This window comes from Penicillium lagena (genome assembly GCF_028827675.1).
Source record: "Penicillium lagena strain IBT 129212 chromosome Unknown utg000006l_segment0_segment0, whole genome shotgun sequence".
NCBI classification, from domain to species: domain Eukaryota; kingdom Fungi; phylum Ascomycota; class Eurotiomycetes; order Eurotiales; family Aspergillaceae; genus Penicillium; species Penicillium lagena.
The window spans coordinates 43,149-60,892 of NW_026623227.1; the positions used below are offsets into that span (position 1 = coordinate 43,149).

General features: G+C 47.2%; 5 protein-coding genes across 5 annotated transcripts; 4 read left to right on the top strand and 1 right to left on the bottom strand.

The window, feature by feature from the left end:
- Positions 1 to 5,842: 5,842 nt before the first annotated feature.
- N7510_008169 (uncharacterized protein) lies at positions 5,843 to 7,129 on the top strand (the record flags this gene model as incomplete). The annotated part of the gene is made up of 1 exon (XM_056980094.1): positions 5,843 to 7,129. One exon carries the CDS (start codon positions 5,843 to 5,845, stop codon positions 7,127 to 7,129), a length of 1,287 nt encoding a protein of 428 aa, XP_056830303.1.
- A 934-nt stretch (positions 7,130 to 8,063) lies between these two features.
- On the top strand, positions 8,064 to 9,957 carry N7510_008170 (uncharacterized protein; the record flags this gene model as incomplete). The annotated part of the gene is made up of 5 exons (XM_056980095.1): positions 8,064 to 8,558; positions 8,613 to 8,681; positions 8,777 to 8,902; positions 8,967 to 9,056; positions 9,136 to 9,957. 5 exons carry the CDS (start codon positions 8,064 to 8,066, stop codon positions 9,955 to 9,957), a joined length of 1,602 nt encoding a protein of 533 aa, XP_056830304.1.
- Positions 9,958 to 10,989: 1,032 nt separating this feature from the next.
- N7510_008171 (PLP-dependent cysteine synthase family protein) lies at positions 10,990 to 11,922 on the bottom strand (the record flags this gene model as incomplete). Its single annotated transcript, XM_056980096.1, has 1 exon — positions 10,990 to 11,922. The coding sequence occupies one exon, from the start codon at positions 11,920 to 11,922 to the stop codon at positions 10,990 to 10,992; it is 933 nt and encodes a 310-aa protein (XP_056830305.1).
- A 2,463-nt stretch (positions 11,923 to 14,385) lies between these two features.
- Positions 14,386 to 16,341, top strand: N7510_008172 (bZIP transcription factor; the record flags this gene model as incomplete). The annotated part of the gene is made up of 5 exons (XM_056980097.1): positions 14,386 to 14,671; positions 15,071 to 15,158; positions 15,212 to 15,683; positions 15,761 to 16,202; positions 16,250 to 16,341. 5 exons carry the CDS (start codon positions 14,386 to 14,388, stop codon positions 16,339 to 16,341), a joined length of 1,380 nt encoding a protein of 459 aa, XP_056830306.1.
- A 796-nt stretch (positions 16,342 to 17,137) lies between these two features.
- Positions 17,138 to 17,398, top strand: N7510_008173 (uncharacterized protein; the record flags this gene model as incomplete). The annotated part of the gene is made up of 1 exon (XM_056980098.1): positions 17,138 to 17,398. The coding sequence occupies one exon, from the start codon at positions 17,138 to 17,140 to the stop codon at positions 17,396 to 17,398; it is 261 nt and encodes an 86-aa protein (XP_056830307.1).
- Between the last annotated feature and the right edge of the window lie 346 nt (positions 17,399 to 17,744).

A 17,744-nucleotide genomic window follows, 5' to 3' on the forward strand; every position in this document is an offset into this window, starting at 1 on the left:
CCGCCGGAATTTAGTTTCTATCGGCACGAGATCCCTACCAAATTTGGCAATTGCCGCTTTCAGAACCGATCCAATTTTATCAAATATTAGTGCCTTCCAGTGGCCCCCAACGCCTTCGGCTTGTGGACCCGATTCACACCGTCAACCCAAATTCCATCCATCAATCTTCTTGACGTTATTTGCATCCACCCACTATCCCAAAGGCGCCGAAAATAGGAGAATTGATAGGAACACTCCCGCTTGTGTTAGGGACACTCCTTATTTTGTAATCCGAGAACTTACATAATTTAAAATGTCATGTGATCTGTATTAGAATTTCATTTCTCTCTATTATTTACAATGGTCTTCGTGTATGCCCAACTTCACCACATGTACTGCACTTTGGGGGAGCCTTCTTCCGCCTCTAATTAGGCTCTTCTTTAGTATTTTGTTCTATCTATCTCCCGGGGATAAGTGGGACGTACCAGGTCTAAGTAGAGGGGCTAAAATTGACCAAAATGCCGTATCCGTTCTGTATTCGTTTCTTCAATCGGGTCGAGTCAAATGCCAAAATGACAAAATATTTCCGTATGCAACTTGACTCTCTTCATGCCTTATGTAGAACAGGAGTTCTTACAATGGACTCTCTCAAGAACCATAAGGGCCGAAGAAAACAAAATTTGAAATTTTATCATTTAAAATTTGCCAGAATTCCCAAATCCGGCGTCCGACACTTTATCGCGCATTTACCTATTCCGGGGTGAATATCGCTCGCAATAAGATTGACATCAGAGTTTATTAAATTTAATCCTCATTGCGTTGGTTTGTCTTCTTTTCCACCAAAGCTAAAACGTAGGCTTACAGTAAGCCATTTAAAACTTCCGAGAATTTCATTCTTCACAGGATTACGAATTGTCAACTAAATCTGTTTCTTCTGGGGCTCATCAAAGGTTAAGAGCCTTAGTCTGCACTATGAAAGAAGGTGTTTTAGAGATACAGTATGTCGTGGTGCCATTAATTCGCATGAACAATAGCTGATTGCCATTGTGAGCTGTCTAATTAACCTGAAGTGGCACATTTCGATCTTAATTTCATCCTCATACAACATCTAATTTTGTTGAATCTGCCGAACACCGAGAAACAGAATGTCTTCTTATATCGGAGCCAGGTCTGAGAATTCTGTTACCACCCTAGTTGAACACAGTCGCAAAATGCCAAGGTCACCTGCAGCTGGTTCACTCCTGCCAAACGCGAGAGTCGTGGCTAGCGGGCGAGGTATAACGCTAAAGATCGCGCTTTTAGAGCCATTTCTATACCTTCGGCATTTTGATAAGCCCAACTCAAGCCTCAGACAGCCGGCCGTCATCCGTGGTCAATTGCACATGGAGCTGAGTGAATGTGTCAAAATCAAAAGCATAAGGCTATGCTTTAAGGGTCGTGCTCATATTGACTGGCCTGGTGGTAAGTGAAACCTATTTGGTGGACTTTTTCCTCTTTCTTAACTATTTCTCAATTACTAGACATACCACAGAACGATAAAATCATCACCCAAGATCTTTTGTTCTATGACAGTGATCTCTTCCCCATGGCGACAGCATTTCCTTTGCATAGGCCGGTCTTAGATGATACCACACAGCCTCCGACATATGGCACAAGTCAATCGCTGACTCGTATGCGAACTTCTCTCGGAGCGGATAACAATATTCCTCAGTCCCATTCAGTCTTTTCGATTGGTACATATCTCTATGATTTTGAGTTCTTTCTTGATAGCTCTTTCCCAGAGACTATAAAGACTGGATTCGGGTCCGTAAGATATGATCTAGAGGCTGCTGTTGAGCGACGTCGATTTCTCTGGCCAACTCTACGAGGGAAATTAGAGGTACCCGTGATTCGGACTTTGGTAGAAGATTCACTAGAGCAGACAGAGTCGACCGTGTATTCTCATAATTGGAGAGATCGACTCATTTACGACGTCTGTGTCACTGGGAGTGCTTTCCTTATGGGTGGCCATATCCCTATTTCGATCCGATTGAGACCCGTGAGTGAAATCTCCTGTACACGAATAATTGTCAACATAACCGAAAAAACGGAACAACTGGCACGAAGGCGACACACGGGCACGGGTTGCTTAGAAAAGAAGATAACTGTTTTTGACACACAAAGCGACCCAGAGAGTGCAGGTAGGCTTTCTCATCATCTTTGCCACCCGCAGCTCATATAACCAAATTTGACATCGAGACTTTCGCAGTCATGAAAACGGAAAGCTTTTTGTGCCCAGGCAGCATGGATCTGTCACATGGCCTTAAAAAGGAGCCGATCTCTCGCAAGGCTACAGTAGAGTTCAATGTCCAACTCCCGAGCTGCGAAGATCGTGCAACAAGAGACTACCTGCGACAATTGAATATTGATACGACCTGGAAAAAGTGCGAAGTAAGCCACTTAATCAAGGTATGAAGTTGACATGGTTCTCATTTTCCCGTAAAAGATGTTTGACACCAAAAAGATTACTTTGCGTTTTTCCGCCACGGACAGCACAGGAAGACTAATTACATCAAACGTTTCGGTGACTCGTCCTATCCGACTGTTGTCATGTCGGGCATCACCCAACAACTACATGCTTCCTGCATATAGTCGGGTGGACTCACTCAATGCGCCCATCCCCCGAACTTCACAATTTTGTAAGTGTCTTGGCACACTTCTCCAAAGCCCTGCGGACGAATTAGCCCGGAAAAAGCGGTCTTTCCGAAAAGAAGAACCTTTAGAGAAGTCAATTGATTTTTTAACCAAAAAACAACATTTTTCTGAGTGAGAAATTTGTATTGAAGTCATACAGTGATGGTTACAACTGTCCTCTAAAGTGCAACCTGCTTGATAAATATATGTTTGTCCAGTTAAATTTCTATGGAACCCTTTATCTAGACATGCTTCTTCCCAACTGTTACTATGACAATGAGAACAATGAAATGTTTTTAGTAGGATATGCCGCAATTATAATTCGTAATATAAATTTTGTGTCAGATTCTTATCTTTCTTGGACCAACATCTATGTGATCGATATGAATTGTGTAGATAGTTGGACTGTTTCCTCTTTCTTTTCTTCTTTCTTCTTCCAATTTGGAAGTCCCATCGACAATAGTACTCAAAGTGAATATCGTCGTTTTCGTCGTTTTCTCTTCTGACCTGACTGCCTGGTCACAATACATTCGACTTTGCCCTGATGGATAAAATTTTGAAGCGATGAGATTTATCAAATTGTGCTTAGCTCGTTATCAGCTCGTATGAGTGCCGGGCAATGCGAAACTTATACACACCTGAGAGATCAGCAACTTGCCCTTTTCAGCTGTATGAAAACGACAAATACGATAAAAGCCGTTTGGCTATCGTCAAAACTCCCCGGGGGCAAACTGAAGTGAACACATATTCATCGGATCAATATAACGTTAGAATTTGTGAGAATTCACGTATGGGTCGAAGCCGAGTCGTCAGTGACAAAACAAGTTGGATCATGTCAAAATCTGAACGTACGATAGTCCATGGAATTGTGAATCACGAAGAAACAAATCTCTGATTTAGATAAACTTGGGAATGCCCAGCAATTTAAGTGGCATACTAGCTAATGAATGACCAAAAAACACAGGAAATATTGATGAGGGGTAAAATCCCTGTATGTGACCTGTAGGAACTCCAATTCTTGGCACAATCTTATCTCCAGCTTATTCGATTGCTTCTGTGGGTGGGCATTTTGCTCTTTTCTGGCTCCACGCTTGCTTGTTCGATACCAATGTATGGAAACATTTAGTGTAGGATTCTTCTGTAGCATTTTAAAATACCTTCGGTTTTCGACTTTTCAGCCTGGTCTATATGAATGGTTTCCCGCTTAGATACCCATGTAATTTGGTGATAACTGACCCTCAACACAAGAACCTTCAATATTCGTAGGATTTTCGAGACTTACGGTGGCCACTTTATCGGCAAAGGATAAATTCAGATCGATCCTTGCCGGACATTCGTGACAATTTTGGCCATCGCCTCTCAATGCACTTCGAATTTTTCGAACAAAACCGTCTTAATTGACATCGTCATGCCCCAAGGTTCTGGTAACGTAATCGAGGAGAAGCTTAAGCATATTAAGATCCTAGATAGAGACAGCATAGTACAATGGTGTACAATTGTCGATATCACGTGAATCTAGGTTAGCACGCTTTTTGAGAAGCTCTCGTGCCACATTCTCATAACCCTTGATGACGGCACAAAATAGAGGTGTATAACCGTTTATTTGGCATTCATTTAGATTGACTCCATCTTCGAGAAACATATTCATGATTTCAGGGTCGTTCACAGAGACACTACTAACGAGAGCCCCGGCCACACTAGGGCCATTTAGGTCGATTCCGATGCGGAGAAAGTCTTTAACAAAGTCGTCCCGCCTGACTTTCGCAGCCCATGAAAGCGGAGCCGGTGTAACCTCTCCTAGAGTTATCAACTTTTGAATAATAACATCAGTCTTGAGGTGGCATAATGTTGTGTCATGAGATCCGTAGACGAAAATGAGTCTACTTTGGGCTATCCAGTCGCTTTCTTTTATCGCTCTTCGGAAATTCCTTCCTATGACATGACGACTGTCTCAACACACTCATTCTCATGTAAAGGCCGAAGTCCATACCGCTTTCCTAAAAATAAGTATCGTGAGGCCCTCGGAGTTTCTAGTCAGCTTTTTCAAACCCCTGCGACTTCCAATCCTCGTCGGCAGCCTCCAAGATTGTCCCGAAATTCTGTATTTCATCCGGACTAGCTCCTTGCTTCGATGGATCGCGAGATTTGGGATATTCTGTCACCTGGGTATCACTATTCTGCCTATTGTTGCAATTCAGTTTGTCAAATAGTGAAAGCCGCCGTGTTTGCCTTTCGGGGACGCTCTTCACAATCAGCTGTTTGTGTGGAATGGCGCAATTAGCAGCAACGATCCCGGCTCTCGGAAACGTTTTTCTTCCGAAAATGAGCGTGAGCCTCACATTCAAGGCACACATAACGTAATCTGTGTAAATCTACCCAATGGTCCATACCACCAAGTAATTCCACCGGGGTTCGACTCTTTCGCTACTAATGTCCAGGATGAACGCGAGACTGACTACCGGGAGTGGCAGTGTCTTTTCTAGTGACAATATTTGCCGCCAGGTTTATCTGCTTTTTTTTTATCTTCCCTAGACCTAGATGGGTCCATTTGAAGATGGAACGTAGATTTAGGTGGGGAGCGACCACGTGAGAGGGGGGCGGCTCGCCAGGTACGGGAGCACGGGAGCACGGGAGCAGTATGTATAGTGGCCTAATTATCGTCGATCTTCCAGCGATTGGGTGGCGGGAATACAAATATCGGCTTAAACCCACAACAAGCGATTTATAATGGAACCTTAGGTGGCCCAACAAACCCCCACTTTCTTGTAACGTGACTAGTTATCTTACCGTTATGAACCAGAGAGGGTCGTTGGGTGGAAAATCCGTCGAATATGAAAATGACTGCATGAGCTAGTCAAGCCTATGATGCCTTTTGGTCTAGTGGTGTAGCATTGACAACAATCACGTGGGCACTCCTCGGTATTTATCTCACAATAAAGCCAATTGACCTTCTTATAATCTTCTCGTTCAATTCGCTGATCCATGCATATTCACACCGTCCTCCATATATCGTGGAGTTTCAATTGCAGGACGATACAGGATGTCGTCTCCTCCCCGCCTACCTCCTCCCGCACATTCAAGCAAGCCGAGTTTTGCAACATCAGTCGATACATATATCAGCAATGACAGCACGTGGGATTGGAAGAGATTTTCTAGTAACTCGGACACTGAGGCTCAACATAACCCACGAATGAGTTTTGCCTCAATACGATATCTGATTCTCACCATCTACCGCCGCCTATTTTCGCTGGTTTATTGCGCCAATACGGTCGCATTCATCATCATTATGGTGGAGAGCAGACAGAAAGTCCTTGCATTCGTCAACGCAGCGGGCATCAATTTACTAGTATGTGGTCTTTCACGACATCCGCTAGTGGTGAATGCCATATTTCTGAGCATCTGCCACATCTCACGTTCGGCTCCTCTCGTGCTGCGCAAAAGAGCCGCAGAAGCGTATCATTATGGAGGAGTCCACAGCGGATGCGGTGTAGCAGCCTTCTTATGGTATACTGGCTTGGTAGCTCTGATATCACGGGAATATTGGATTAATCGAGACCCGGGGATGATTTCCGTCCCCGTAATTGCTCTATCCTATGTTTTACTCCTCGTTCTCGTCGCCATCATTGTGGTTGCACATCCTAAGTTCCGGACAAAAAGACACGACTATTTTGAACTCATGCATCGATTCTTTGGATGGTTGGCAGTGACTCTTTTCTTAACTCTCCTGCTTGTCTTCTCTGATCAAGCCCGACTTGCGCAAGGCTTGTCTCTCGGACAGTACTTGCTCAAGCTCCCTGCGTTTTGGTTCGTGCTAGTCATCATTGTCTCCATCGTTCATCCTTGGCTCCTCCTTCGCCGCGTGCGAGTTTGGCCAGAGTACCTCTCACCGCATGCTATCCGACTCCACCTCGATCACACATCTACTGCATTTGGCAAAGTAATAGCACTCTCCAAGCACCCGCTCCAGGACTGGCACAGCTTTGCAACTTTCCCAGATTCCGATGGCAGGAGCTTTTCTTGCCTAGTATCTAGGGCAGGGGACTGGACAACCAGGTGTATCGATCAACGACCAACGTACTTATGGAAGCGCGGAGTGCTCATGTACGGCTTTATCCACGTGATGCGAGTTTTTCGCAGGGTGGTTGTGGTTGCCACGGGATCTGGAATAGGGCCATGTCTCTCTTTTTTGAGCGAGAAGAATCGCCCCTCGCTGCGAATCATCTGGCAGACGCGGAACCCGAACAGGACATACGGTCGTGACGTCCTCAACCTAGTGCAGCAGCTCGATCCCAATCTACTTCTCATTGATACTCACAACAGCGGACGAGTGGACATGGTGCCAATTGTCCGCGAACTCATTCGGGAATTTGATGCAGAAGCTGTGTGTGTGATCAGCAATCCACAGCTCACGAAAAACGTAGTCTTTGAGCTGAAGGCAAGTGGAGTGCCCGCTTTTGGGCCAATCTTCGACTCATAAATTAGAGCTAGAATATGAAAACGAACGATTACTCCAAATTCCATTTGAGGCCACTTGTCATATTTCCGCATTCTTGTTGTGCCTCCGATCTCTCCCGCTCCGGCAACCAAAGTACGAGGGACACTTCCGCAACAGCACAGTGTGTGTTTCACCTACTGCAGGCCCTAAGCTGGACTGGCTTGGACTTCGGAAAGATTCCGAGAGACAAAATCTGGAATTGGGGAGTCCGCAACGCAAAGCTGCCGCATCTGTGTCCACCACTCCGAATTAACTAGGAGCTGTGCAGAGACGGTATAAGCAATACTATCGGCGGCGCCACTTGTATGGCCTGAGTATTATTGTATTATTGCACAGCTAAGTCGCCCGTTGCGATTGGTCGCATGGGGTAGCCTGGTTGCACTCCGCGTGGGTTAGTACTGAGATGGTGGAGCCTGGACCGGCCAGGCTCGTGGGCAAATATTAAAAGGTGGCGTGGTGAAAACATGTTCTGACAGCTCACAGGACGCTCAGAGCCTATAACTGCACTCTGACTATTATAGAGCTACTATAACTCTCTCACTCCAAGAGACGTTTTTAAGTATTTTGCGACCTTGGTACGTGAGAATGGCACGGGCCGCGGGTGGGGACTGCTCAGGGGCCGCTTTGCCGGCGCTAGCACTAGCGAACCTTCCCTCGCGCAGCCACTGGCTCCTGGGTACTTGCCACTGAAGCCGGTGAAACTTGAGTTGCCTGCTTTGCCAATCGCCTGTGCGTAGACTATTTTCGGGGCGTAGAATGAATTCTCGAAATCAGTGTCTCTGCTTTCCTTTCGACGTTGGATTTCATCTTGTCAACCCAGCCACTCCTTTAATAACCAGACCTATTTCTCAAAGCTGGAGAATTAAGCTCCCCATTTCTTCTGAGCGGCCTTTTTTGGTCTCCAGAGCCCTCGACAATGGCATCCATCCGCGTCGGAGGAAACGGCGATGATGCTCCTCTCTTCGACAGTTTGGCCAAGCTCTATATCTCTGTGGCCATCATCTGGACGACTGCTCTCTTCGTCGGCTCCGCCTTTCTCATTGCCAATCGCCATGAGCAATGCATTCGCATTCGCAACCTGCCACTCGCACTGAGCGCGGTGTCATGTCTCCATGTCTACTGGATTCTGTGCATGGTCGCATATTCGATGGGTGGCAAGTATCCCTGTGCCGCGGAATACTGGATCATGAGCATCTATCTGCCTCTAGGAATCGCTCTTTTCCAAGCCAACAGCATGCAGCTCCTAAGCGTCTTCGGTATTCAGGAGAAGATGCTATTTAACGCGCAGCAACCGTACAGACCGCATTTCATCGATCGTGAAAAATCTCCTCGCCGAAACTTGTTTCGATGGAGACAGTTGAACCTCGTCCAACGAACGGAATTGTGCATTGTTGTTGGGTTGGTGATTCAAGTCAGTGCATCTTACGCGCCCGCTGATATTCACCTATTCATCTCTCATCTCTAGCTCTTTCTGTCGCTCTCTATCTTCCTCACCTCACGAAAATTCCAGAGCTTCGGCACCTTTTCCGAACATGTGAGTCCTGAGGAATGTCGGCGAGGTCCTGAATGGTAAGATTGCCCCTTGGATGGTAACGTGGTCGACGTCGTCTGACCAAAACAAAATTCAAGGATTCCTTCGATTCTCTGGCAATTGTTCTGGTCTTGGATATTTACACCATGTATTTTGTGGAAGATTCGCAATATTCACGACATACACAGCTGGCGGCTCCAGATCACCTGCTGCGTCATCGCCGCGTGAGCGCTTGACCGCATTCCTCGGCATCGCCGCCACAAAACAATTTTACTGACGGATCAGCAGTTTACCCGGTTCGCCCATGTGGTTCGCCGCGCTGTATTCGTCAACCGAAGTCTGGACAGCTATCAACAGATACTGGGTGCCGGCTCTCTGGTACGGAATAAAAAACCCAAATATAAACAGTTCAGCTGACAACACTCGCAGGTTTGCTCCCGGCATTATGACAATGGAGGCTGTTACTATCTTCTTCCCCTGTTATGAGCTTGTCGTCTCCAGGAGGCAGAGGAATCGGATCCTCAGGGAACTCCAAGCGTGGAATGAAAAGAAGGCAGTCAGCGCGGATGACTTGGATTCAGGAGCATCGCGAAATCAAAGTGAAGTCAGCCGCGTGCCAGAAGTTTATTCCCGAGAAGCTCTAGAGAGGTGCTTACTCGAAGACTCGAGCGCCCTTCTCCGATTTGCCGCGGCCAAGGAATTCAGCGGCGAGAATATTATCTTCCTGAATTACGTGCGCGATTGGAAGGCTTACTGGCGGAAGATCAATGAATCGAAGTCGGAATACGATTGGAAGCGCGATCCTCAGTATTACCGACTTCATTTCTTTAAGATTGCGGTCGAGATCTACGCAGTGTGCGTCAACCTCGAAACGGCAGAATTTCCCATCAACATTGAATCTCAGATTTATTCGGATCTAACGGAAATGTTCGGTGAAGCCGCCCAGTTTATCGGTCAATCTACATCAAGGGAAGCTGTAACATGCTCCCACAGGAATGTCCCTGGATCTTACAACTTGGTGCCGATGCACAGAAAGAAGTTGTCTACTGTGATAACAGTGGAGGAAGATACTCACGCTCTCTGTCTGGATGCATATCGCCACGAGAGCCAAAGTATCATAAATATCGAGCCTCGTGTTCCGAATTCTGTTATCGTTCCTCCGAATTTCACAGTCTCTGCTTTCCACCAAGCCGAGAGATCTGTTAAGAGCCTAGTGCTCACAAATACTTGGCCTAAGTTTATTAACTCGTCCAGCGACTTCTTAATTCATTCTAAATAACGGTGCAGGAGTTCTGTCGGAGGGCATATACGTCTATGGCTGGCAGTTTCGTCTTTGGAGTCTTTTATAGCGATATCCCTCAGGACATGACACTATAAATATACTTTGTGAATTTCCTTGCGAGGGGGGGGAGAAGTCGTAAAGAGAGCGATCCATTTGCCAACAAATGAACCTTGATGCGGGCCTCCTTTCCTCTCATTGTCCACCATGAACTATCGTATCTCATGTGACCAGCCTGGGATGCGTTCCCGGATTGTGCCTGAGGCAGCACGTGATATGGCTTTGTAGATAGTAGGGACTCTCTTTGACTCTTTTTTTCTTCTTCTTCCCTTCTCCAGCTAATAAGTCCCGTCGACCATAGTACTCAGACTGAATACCATCGTTTTCGTTGTTTTCTCATCCGACCTGACTGCCTGGTCAGACTTGCGACCTTTCTATTAAAGGAACTCAATTTGAGTGCTATAGTCGACGGGAGATCCAAGCTGAGAAAAGGAAGAACAGACAAAGGAAGAGTACCTACTTATCTACAACAGTCTATGTTTTGTGTCACCTGTCAAACGCAGTCTTCAAATGTAGTCGTCAAGCGCAGTCCCGTCGATCCTGGTCACAACAACTTACCCTCTCAGGACCACAATAATTTAACCGACTTTCTTAAGGTCTCTTAACGCTTATATAGAAATAACTTATAGAAAGAATCTACAAACCAGAACACTGTCAAGCATTATGCATCCAATTTAGGGAAAGTCAACTCTCGTTATGCAAAGGAGGGCGGAGGGCCGGGCTAGGGTCGGGCGGAGGGCAGGTGATACCAACTCTCTAAAATTTTTCACAAGGTCTATGAGTGATAATGTACATTGATGTTCAATATTTCGAACGCTACTCAGCTGCGTTTGCTTATTCAAGGGTCTTTGATTGTATGGCTATGGGAAATGCAAACAACAAACGGCTACCTGAGAATTTCGTCTGTACAAGAGCTAGCTATTGGACATGTCTGTACAGTCATGTGTTTCGTCGCATTCAGGAGATACTGCTCTAGTTGAGGTCTTGAGAGAAAGACTGCAAATATTTCATACCCGTGTCGCACATCATAGTCACAATAGTTGAATGTGGTTCCATACGCTCTGCCAGGCGGAGCGCAGCGGTCACATTAGCTCCAGTAGATGTGCCGCAGAAAATACCCTCCTCTCTTGCCAACCGAAAAGCCATTGTTCTCGCATCTTCCGTCGACACGCGGTCGATTTGATCAGCTAAACCATCGTACCACAGGGGCACCACATAGCCTGCACCAGTGCCATCGATCTTGTGTGATCCGGAAGGACCCCCAGACAGCACCGCCGATTCAGCAGGTTCAACTGCAACGCAAATGATGCGATTGTTCCGTTGACGGAGGATTTCCGAAGTCCCGCGGAATGATGCGGATGAGCCTACACTTTGTACGAACGCGTCGATTTGACCCCCGGTTTGCTCCCAGATCTCATCTGCAAGCTTGACATATGCCTCAAGCTGGTCTGTGTTGTCCATCTGAGCAGTGATAAAAGCGCCGGTTTTCTCAGCGATGGCATGGGCCTCACGAATCATGTCTTTGGTGAGCTTTTCCGTCTGCTTACCATTCTCACTGGGCAAAATTGTCAAATTGGCTCCGAGGAGCCTCATATGATCAAGCTTCTCTTTAGAGAAGGCATCAGAAGTAACGAGATGAAGGGGGTGCTTTTTGGCAGTGCAGATCAATGCCAACGACACGCCAGTACTCCCACCGGTGTACTCGACCACTGCGCCGCTAGGCTTCAATCGCCCGTCAGCCTCTGCAGCCTCGATCATGGCCAAGGCCATTCTATCTTTCATACTTCCGGTGGGGTTCTGGCTTTCTAGTTTTACAAACACTCGAGACCCATTCGACGGCGCAACGTGACGCAATTCCAACAGGGCGGTATTCCCAATCGTGTCTAGAACTGTTTTTATCGCCATGTCCGGGTTCTCGACTGTGAGCCTTTTGTCGAGAGAATGGCTTAAAGTCGGCTCTGCTGTAAAGATGTCTCTGGCGTCACGGAAAAGGGGAAAAGAAAGAACCTGGGATAGGAGATTGTGACAAATAAGAAAACTTCGGAATAAGATCTAGAGTCAGACTATGCAAAGGAAGGCGATTATGAGCGCCCAGGAGTACGGAAGAGGTTTAAATAGAAGCAATACTGATTCTGTAACGGTGAATGCAGCAAACATCTCAAATTCCGTAGTCTGTTTAATATTATGTCGAAGTCTCCCAGATCCACTGACATTTGGAATCATTTTCGGACCTGCCCCACTGTAAGGCTTGGAACGTGTCTGTTCCCACTCTACCCGAGGTTTGGAATCATCTACCCTCGCGCCACTGTCAAGTTTGGAATCATTTTGCTTTTTGACTTCGTTTTGCCCGGCCCATTATTCATCAGCTTCGCAGACATATCCCGGATCTGACTTTTGCCCAGTTCGATAACAATGTGGCGAACTAAACCGAATGGGTGGCTCTTCTATCTAGCTTGGGAAGCAGATTTTGGCGGATGGCAAAGTTCGAATCGCTTTGAAAGATGCCGCGAGGATTTGCAAGTTCCCCCCGCGGCGTAGCATTGTATCAAACACAGCCCGATGGTAGATGGTCGAGCGCCCAGCTGAATAAACACAAGACGCCGATGGCCATACTGCCCGACCGATTTAGTCATAGCATTGCGCAGACTATTATCATAAGCCTAGAACCGGGGACAGATAGAGTCAAGAGCCGGTAACGTGTTCGACCGCCAAGCATTGAAGACTTATTTGAGTGACTGAAAGCACCTCCGCTCTAAGAGATAAGTATCTTCACAGATCTCCTGTCACTTGCATGACTGTGGTTGACAAGAAATTAGTACAAACACTCCAATTTTCCCACTGAATACCTTTGATACAGTATGGGTGGAGGGATGATATCGTGTCGGAGTCTGGAATTCGCGTATCCACTAGAATGGTGCCAATTGCTTATTCCCAAGGAAGGCTTCGCCGCATAACACCTGCATAACTATAACGTAACCACGGGCGACTGGCCCACCTGCCCCCCAAATCGCGTCTCCCACGCGTTCCTACTCTCCTCAACCATCTACTATGCCGCCAAAACGCAGTATTTTGGGCCCTAATCCTTCTAATCAGGAAGGAAGGGTCCTACTCGCAATACAAGCATACAAGAATAACGAAATTGTCAATATTCGTGAAGCGGCACGTCGATTTGGTATTCCAAGAACCACCCTCAGGAACAGGCTCGCGGGCCAGACCTATCGTCCCACCACACGCGCAAATAACACGAAATTGACCCAATTGGAAGAGGAATCGTTAAAGAAATGGCTTCTTTCTATGGACGATCGAGGAATTGCTGCCGATCACGCTCTAATACGAGAAATGGCAAATATTCTACTTGCGAAGCGCGGCGAGGACCCTATCCAAATAGTCGGAGTTAATTGGTCAGGGACTTTCATGAAACGCCACGAGGACCTTACAATGCGCTTTAGTAGGGGCTATGACTATAAGCGCGCTCAATGTGAAGATCCAGTGGTTATTCGGGATTGGTTTACTACTGTCCGACGCACTATTGAGCAATACGGTATTCTGCCTATGGATATCTATAATTTTGACGAAACGGGCTTCGCAATGGGTATTACAAGCACCTCAAAGGTTGTTACACGCAGGGAATACTATGGTAGGCGCAAGTTAGTACGCCCTGGTAATCGCGAATGGGTCACTGCTATTGAAACAGTCAATGCAAGTGGATGGGCGCTTCCGCCTACTATCATCTTCAAAGGCAAGCGATATAATCAGTCTTGGTTCGTGGATCTTCCGTCCGATTGGCGCCTCGAAACGAGCGACAATGGATGGACTACTGATGAAATTGGTCTACGATGGTTAAAACACCATTTTATTCCATTGACTACACAGCGCACGCAGGGGGTATGGCGTCTATTAATATTAGACGGCCATGGAAGCCATATGACCGCAGCATTTGATGATTTATGTATAGAAAACAATATTGTTTCTATATGTATGCCACCGCATTCCTCACATCTATTACAACCTCTCGATGTGGGCTGCTTTGCTGTTATTAAGCGATCATATGGTCAGCTTATCCAGGACTGGATTCGCTGGGGCCGGAACCATATTGATAAGCTTGATTTCCTTACTGCATATCCACGTGCCCGAGATGAAGCATATCAAGGCATTACTATACGAAATAGCTTTGCCGCTGCTGGCCTCGTTCCGCTAGATGCGCAGCGTGTGCTAGACAAGCTAAATATTTTGCTTGCCGATATATATACACCATCACCACCAGGGACTAGTGGGAGCGACAGTAGCAGTTTTGTCCCCCATACACCTCATCATACAAAGGACCTAAGTCGTCAGGCACATTCAATCAATAAGCTCCTTCGCCAGCGTATGCATTCACCGCCTAGTCCTATTGTACAGGCTTTCGCGCAATTAGTCAAAGGATACGAAAGAGAGATGCATAAGAATGCTATATCGGCACGCGAGATTGAGAAACTACGCTCCCAGGTCAACCAAACGAAACAAAAGCAGGCAAAACCTAGCAAATGGATGGATAGTGAAGTAGGAATGACAGGCGAGGACAATGTACAGCGAATGTTGGATGATCAATTAGTCGTTGAAGTGGAAAACACTGCCGAAGCAGGTCCTTCGTCGGCAGCGGAACCAACCAAGCAGCGTGCGCCACCGCGGTGTTCAAATTGCTGGCAAATAGGGCATAGGAGGACTAAATGCCCTGATTAGTATGCGGGTATTTCATATGTAAAATAGGCGTTGGTAATTGACTTATATTGAATTAAATGCGTACGGTTGCGAGTGGGTGGGCCACTCGCCCGTGTGGGCCACTCGCCCGTGGTTTTCGTTATGGGGAAGGTAATTGGTCAGCAGACAGGCGATTGGCGCCCCGTGAATTCCTCCCTTGTTGATTTCAGATTATTTAAACACTCCGCTGTGAAAGACTAAGCACTATTCAAACACAATCATGCAAGGTTTCCTTGAGCTTCCTCCTCTTCAACTTTACTTGGCCAAAGATCAACACGTTTCAAGAACTGATCAGGATGGCACCAAACGGTAATAGCGGTCATAATGGCGCGACCTAACGTCGACGAAAGATTGGACGACCACGGATCAAAGACGACCAACAACGCGATGAGCAACGCGCTGAGGTACGAAATATACGCAGCTTGGTTTGTTGTAGTTTGGCTAAATTCGCGTAAAGGCGTCGTTTACAGCTCCGAAATGCTCAGCAAGCCTATCGGCAGCGGCGACAAGACACCATCGTTATTCTGCAAAATCGTCTGGCGGATCTAGAAAACGACATGGAGAGTATATCTCTCTTTTTCTCTCTTCTCCGACTGCTGTTCGACTCGAACATACCAGATAATTTCCCTCTCGTAACTAAGAACCTATACGACACTATTCAGCAATGCGTCTCACTCGCGAAGCTCGGGGGCGACAGTCTAGGCACCAAGGAAACAGATGCTGAGATACTCGAACATATGAAACATCTTACGTCGGCAAATACGAGTTCCCCCGCTGAGATCGGACCAGGTTCCAACTTGTCCACGAGTACTTTCAAGACTACGCTCGCCGAAGCTCCCAAACCCCCTGTTCTACGCGAGCCGCAGTCCACAAAAGCCCTTAGCTCCGACTTCAGACCTCCAACGACGTCGACGTGTATTGATTTTGATGTTATTGGCTTTGCCCCCAACAGGCCACTAATATCCGACTCGACCGATGTAGTCCTACTGAGTGACTATTTGGCGAGTCGATGGACCCTACCCCAACGTCTGGTTTGGCGTGTTCCCAAAATGCAATTCGCTTGCTGGTCGAGATGCCTCCGCGCAATCAAAAGATTCTGGAAGTGATTGGGGCTCCATCAACACCGAACAACCGAAACCAGATTATATCATTCTTTCGTGAGGTCCTTCAAGATGAAACAAGAGTAATCGTTGAGGCCCGAATCAATGTTCTCCACCAAATCCGGGCCTCAACGGTTGCTGAATTAGAGAGGTCTGGGCTTGACTTGCACTCTGAGATAGCCCACCCCCAGCTGTTGGATGCGCAGGACGTCCGGGAGTACCTTGAGACTAATGGTATCAGTGTTCAGCACCTTTCGCATGCCGATCCCATGTCTGCTAACGACGAGTTTCCGTCTTTGTTCAAATACCCTAATGTGCAGAATTTCAATGAGACAGCTTTTATCAGATGTGAGATCCCATTGCGCCAATCTGGCAATATCTGCTAACCGCCTCAGATCTTTCATTTTGTGATATTTGCATTGGTACAGGTCCTGCATTTCCGAAAAAAGAAGTTGAGTATGCGCTGCGGTTCGCAAACTCGATGTGAAATGTGTCCTGTCTTTGCGTCCAAAGTAAGACTTGACATGCAGGTAGTTTAGTTGTCAACCTTCCAACGTGACAAACATTTGCTCCTCTACTTTTTCAATTCCAAGCTCAGCGCTTGTCTAATGTCTAAAATTCGAATGACAATCCAATTCTCGTCTGCATTCATAATCTCGAATCATTTTGATCCTGTGAGTCTATTTCGCCACCTACCCGAGAGGCTTGGGCGGAGAGAGTGGGGAAAAGACAGTGCCAGGCACGAATGCACATACTCTACTTCGCTCGCCGTCGTGAGGGGTTGTTTATAAACCAAACAATAATGGCAGCATCCAGCTAGCGCTTGTCTGAGACAGGAACTTCATAAATATTCCGTGAACGCTATAAGGAAGGCAGGGAGGGTTGTTGTAGTTCAGAGGAATGGTTGCTCTACTTCATTTCAGTGGGAATACGTGAGGCTATATAGGACAAGTTTATATGTCGCAATTCAAAGGCCCTGCGATCCAGTGAATTTGTTCCTCGTGATCGTAGCTTGGAGCGCTCCCGTCTGATACCTTTTTCATAGGTGAGATGGCTGCGATAGTTGCGATGGAGGTGAACGCACAGAAGTTGCCTACTGAAGGGGATAAACACCAACCCGCCGCACCAGCAGGCCGCCCGATATCGATGCACGACGTTGCTGAAGGAGCTCATCAGGTGCTTGATCATATAGAAAACAATGGCACAATAGACCGATAAGTCAATGAATATATCCGGGCTATCCGCCAGTACGCACTGAACGCCCAACTGGGCACAACCAGGGGATGGCCAAAGTGCTTGAGGCGGTAACGAAGATCAACGCCGACACCGGACGTCTGAACCAGCGAATGGATAGTATTGAAAACACCACGACTACTTTATCGCCAACTTTGTCCTTCACCGTGGCAGATTCCGCGGCAGCGTGGCGCGACTTCTCAGCCAGGGACTGGCAGCCACCTTGGCGGAATGAAATACCCGTAGCAACGGACCGTCGTCTCCTGGCGTGTCTGAAGTCGAGCTTCGCGGAGACTCCGAGGTCGTTGTGAGCTCGCACCAAACCGTGAACAGATTCGCAAGCTATTTCCGCGAGAGCTAGTCGAGCGCCCAGAACGTCGAAAAGCGGTGACTACTCGACTAAAGAGTTTACGGCATTAACTGGGAATGCTACCTTCGTAGCAGCTCGTAAACTGCCATCAAGCGATGTAGCCATGGTGGCAAACAATGGCGTGGCAGCGGGCTACTCCGGAAGCATACCGAGTGGTTGAAGCCCTACGGGCTTGGCTTTGTGGTCTAAGAGCCGTCGTGGGGCGTCGTGGCGCACCAAGTTCTGGTAAGATCGATGAATCTCACCCGGACATGATGGCCGACGTCGCAACCGAACTGCAGGGATAG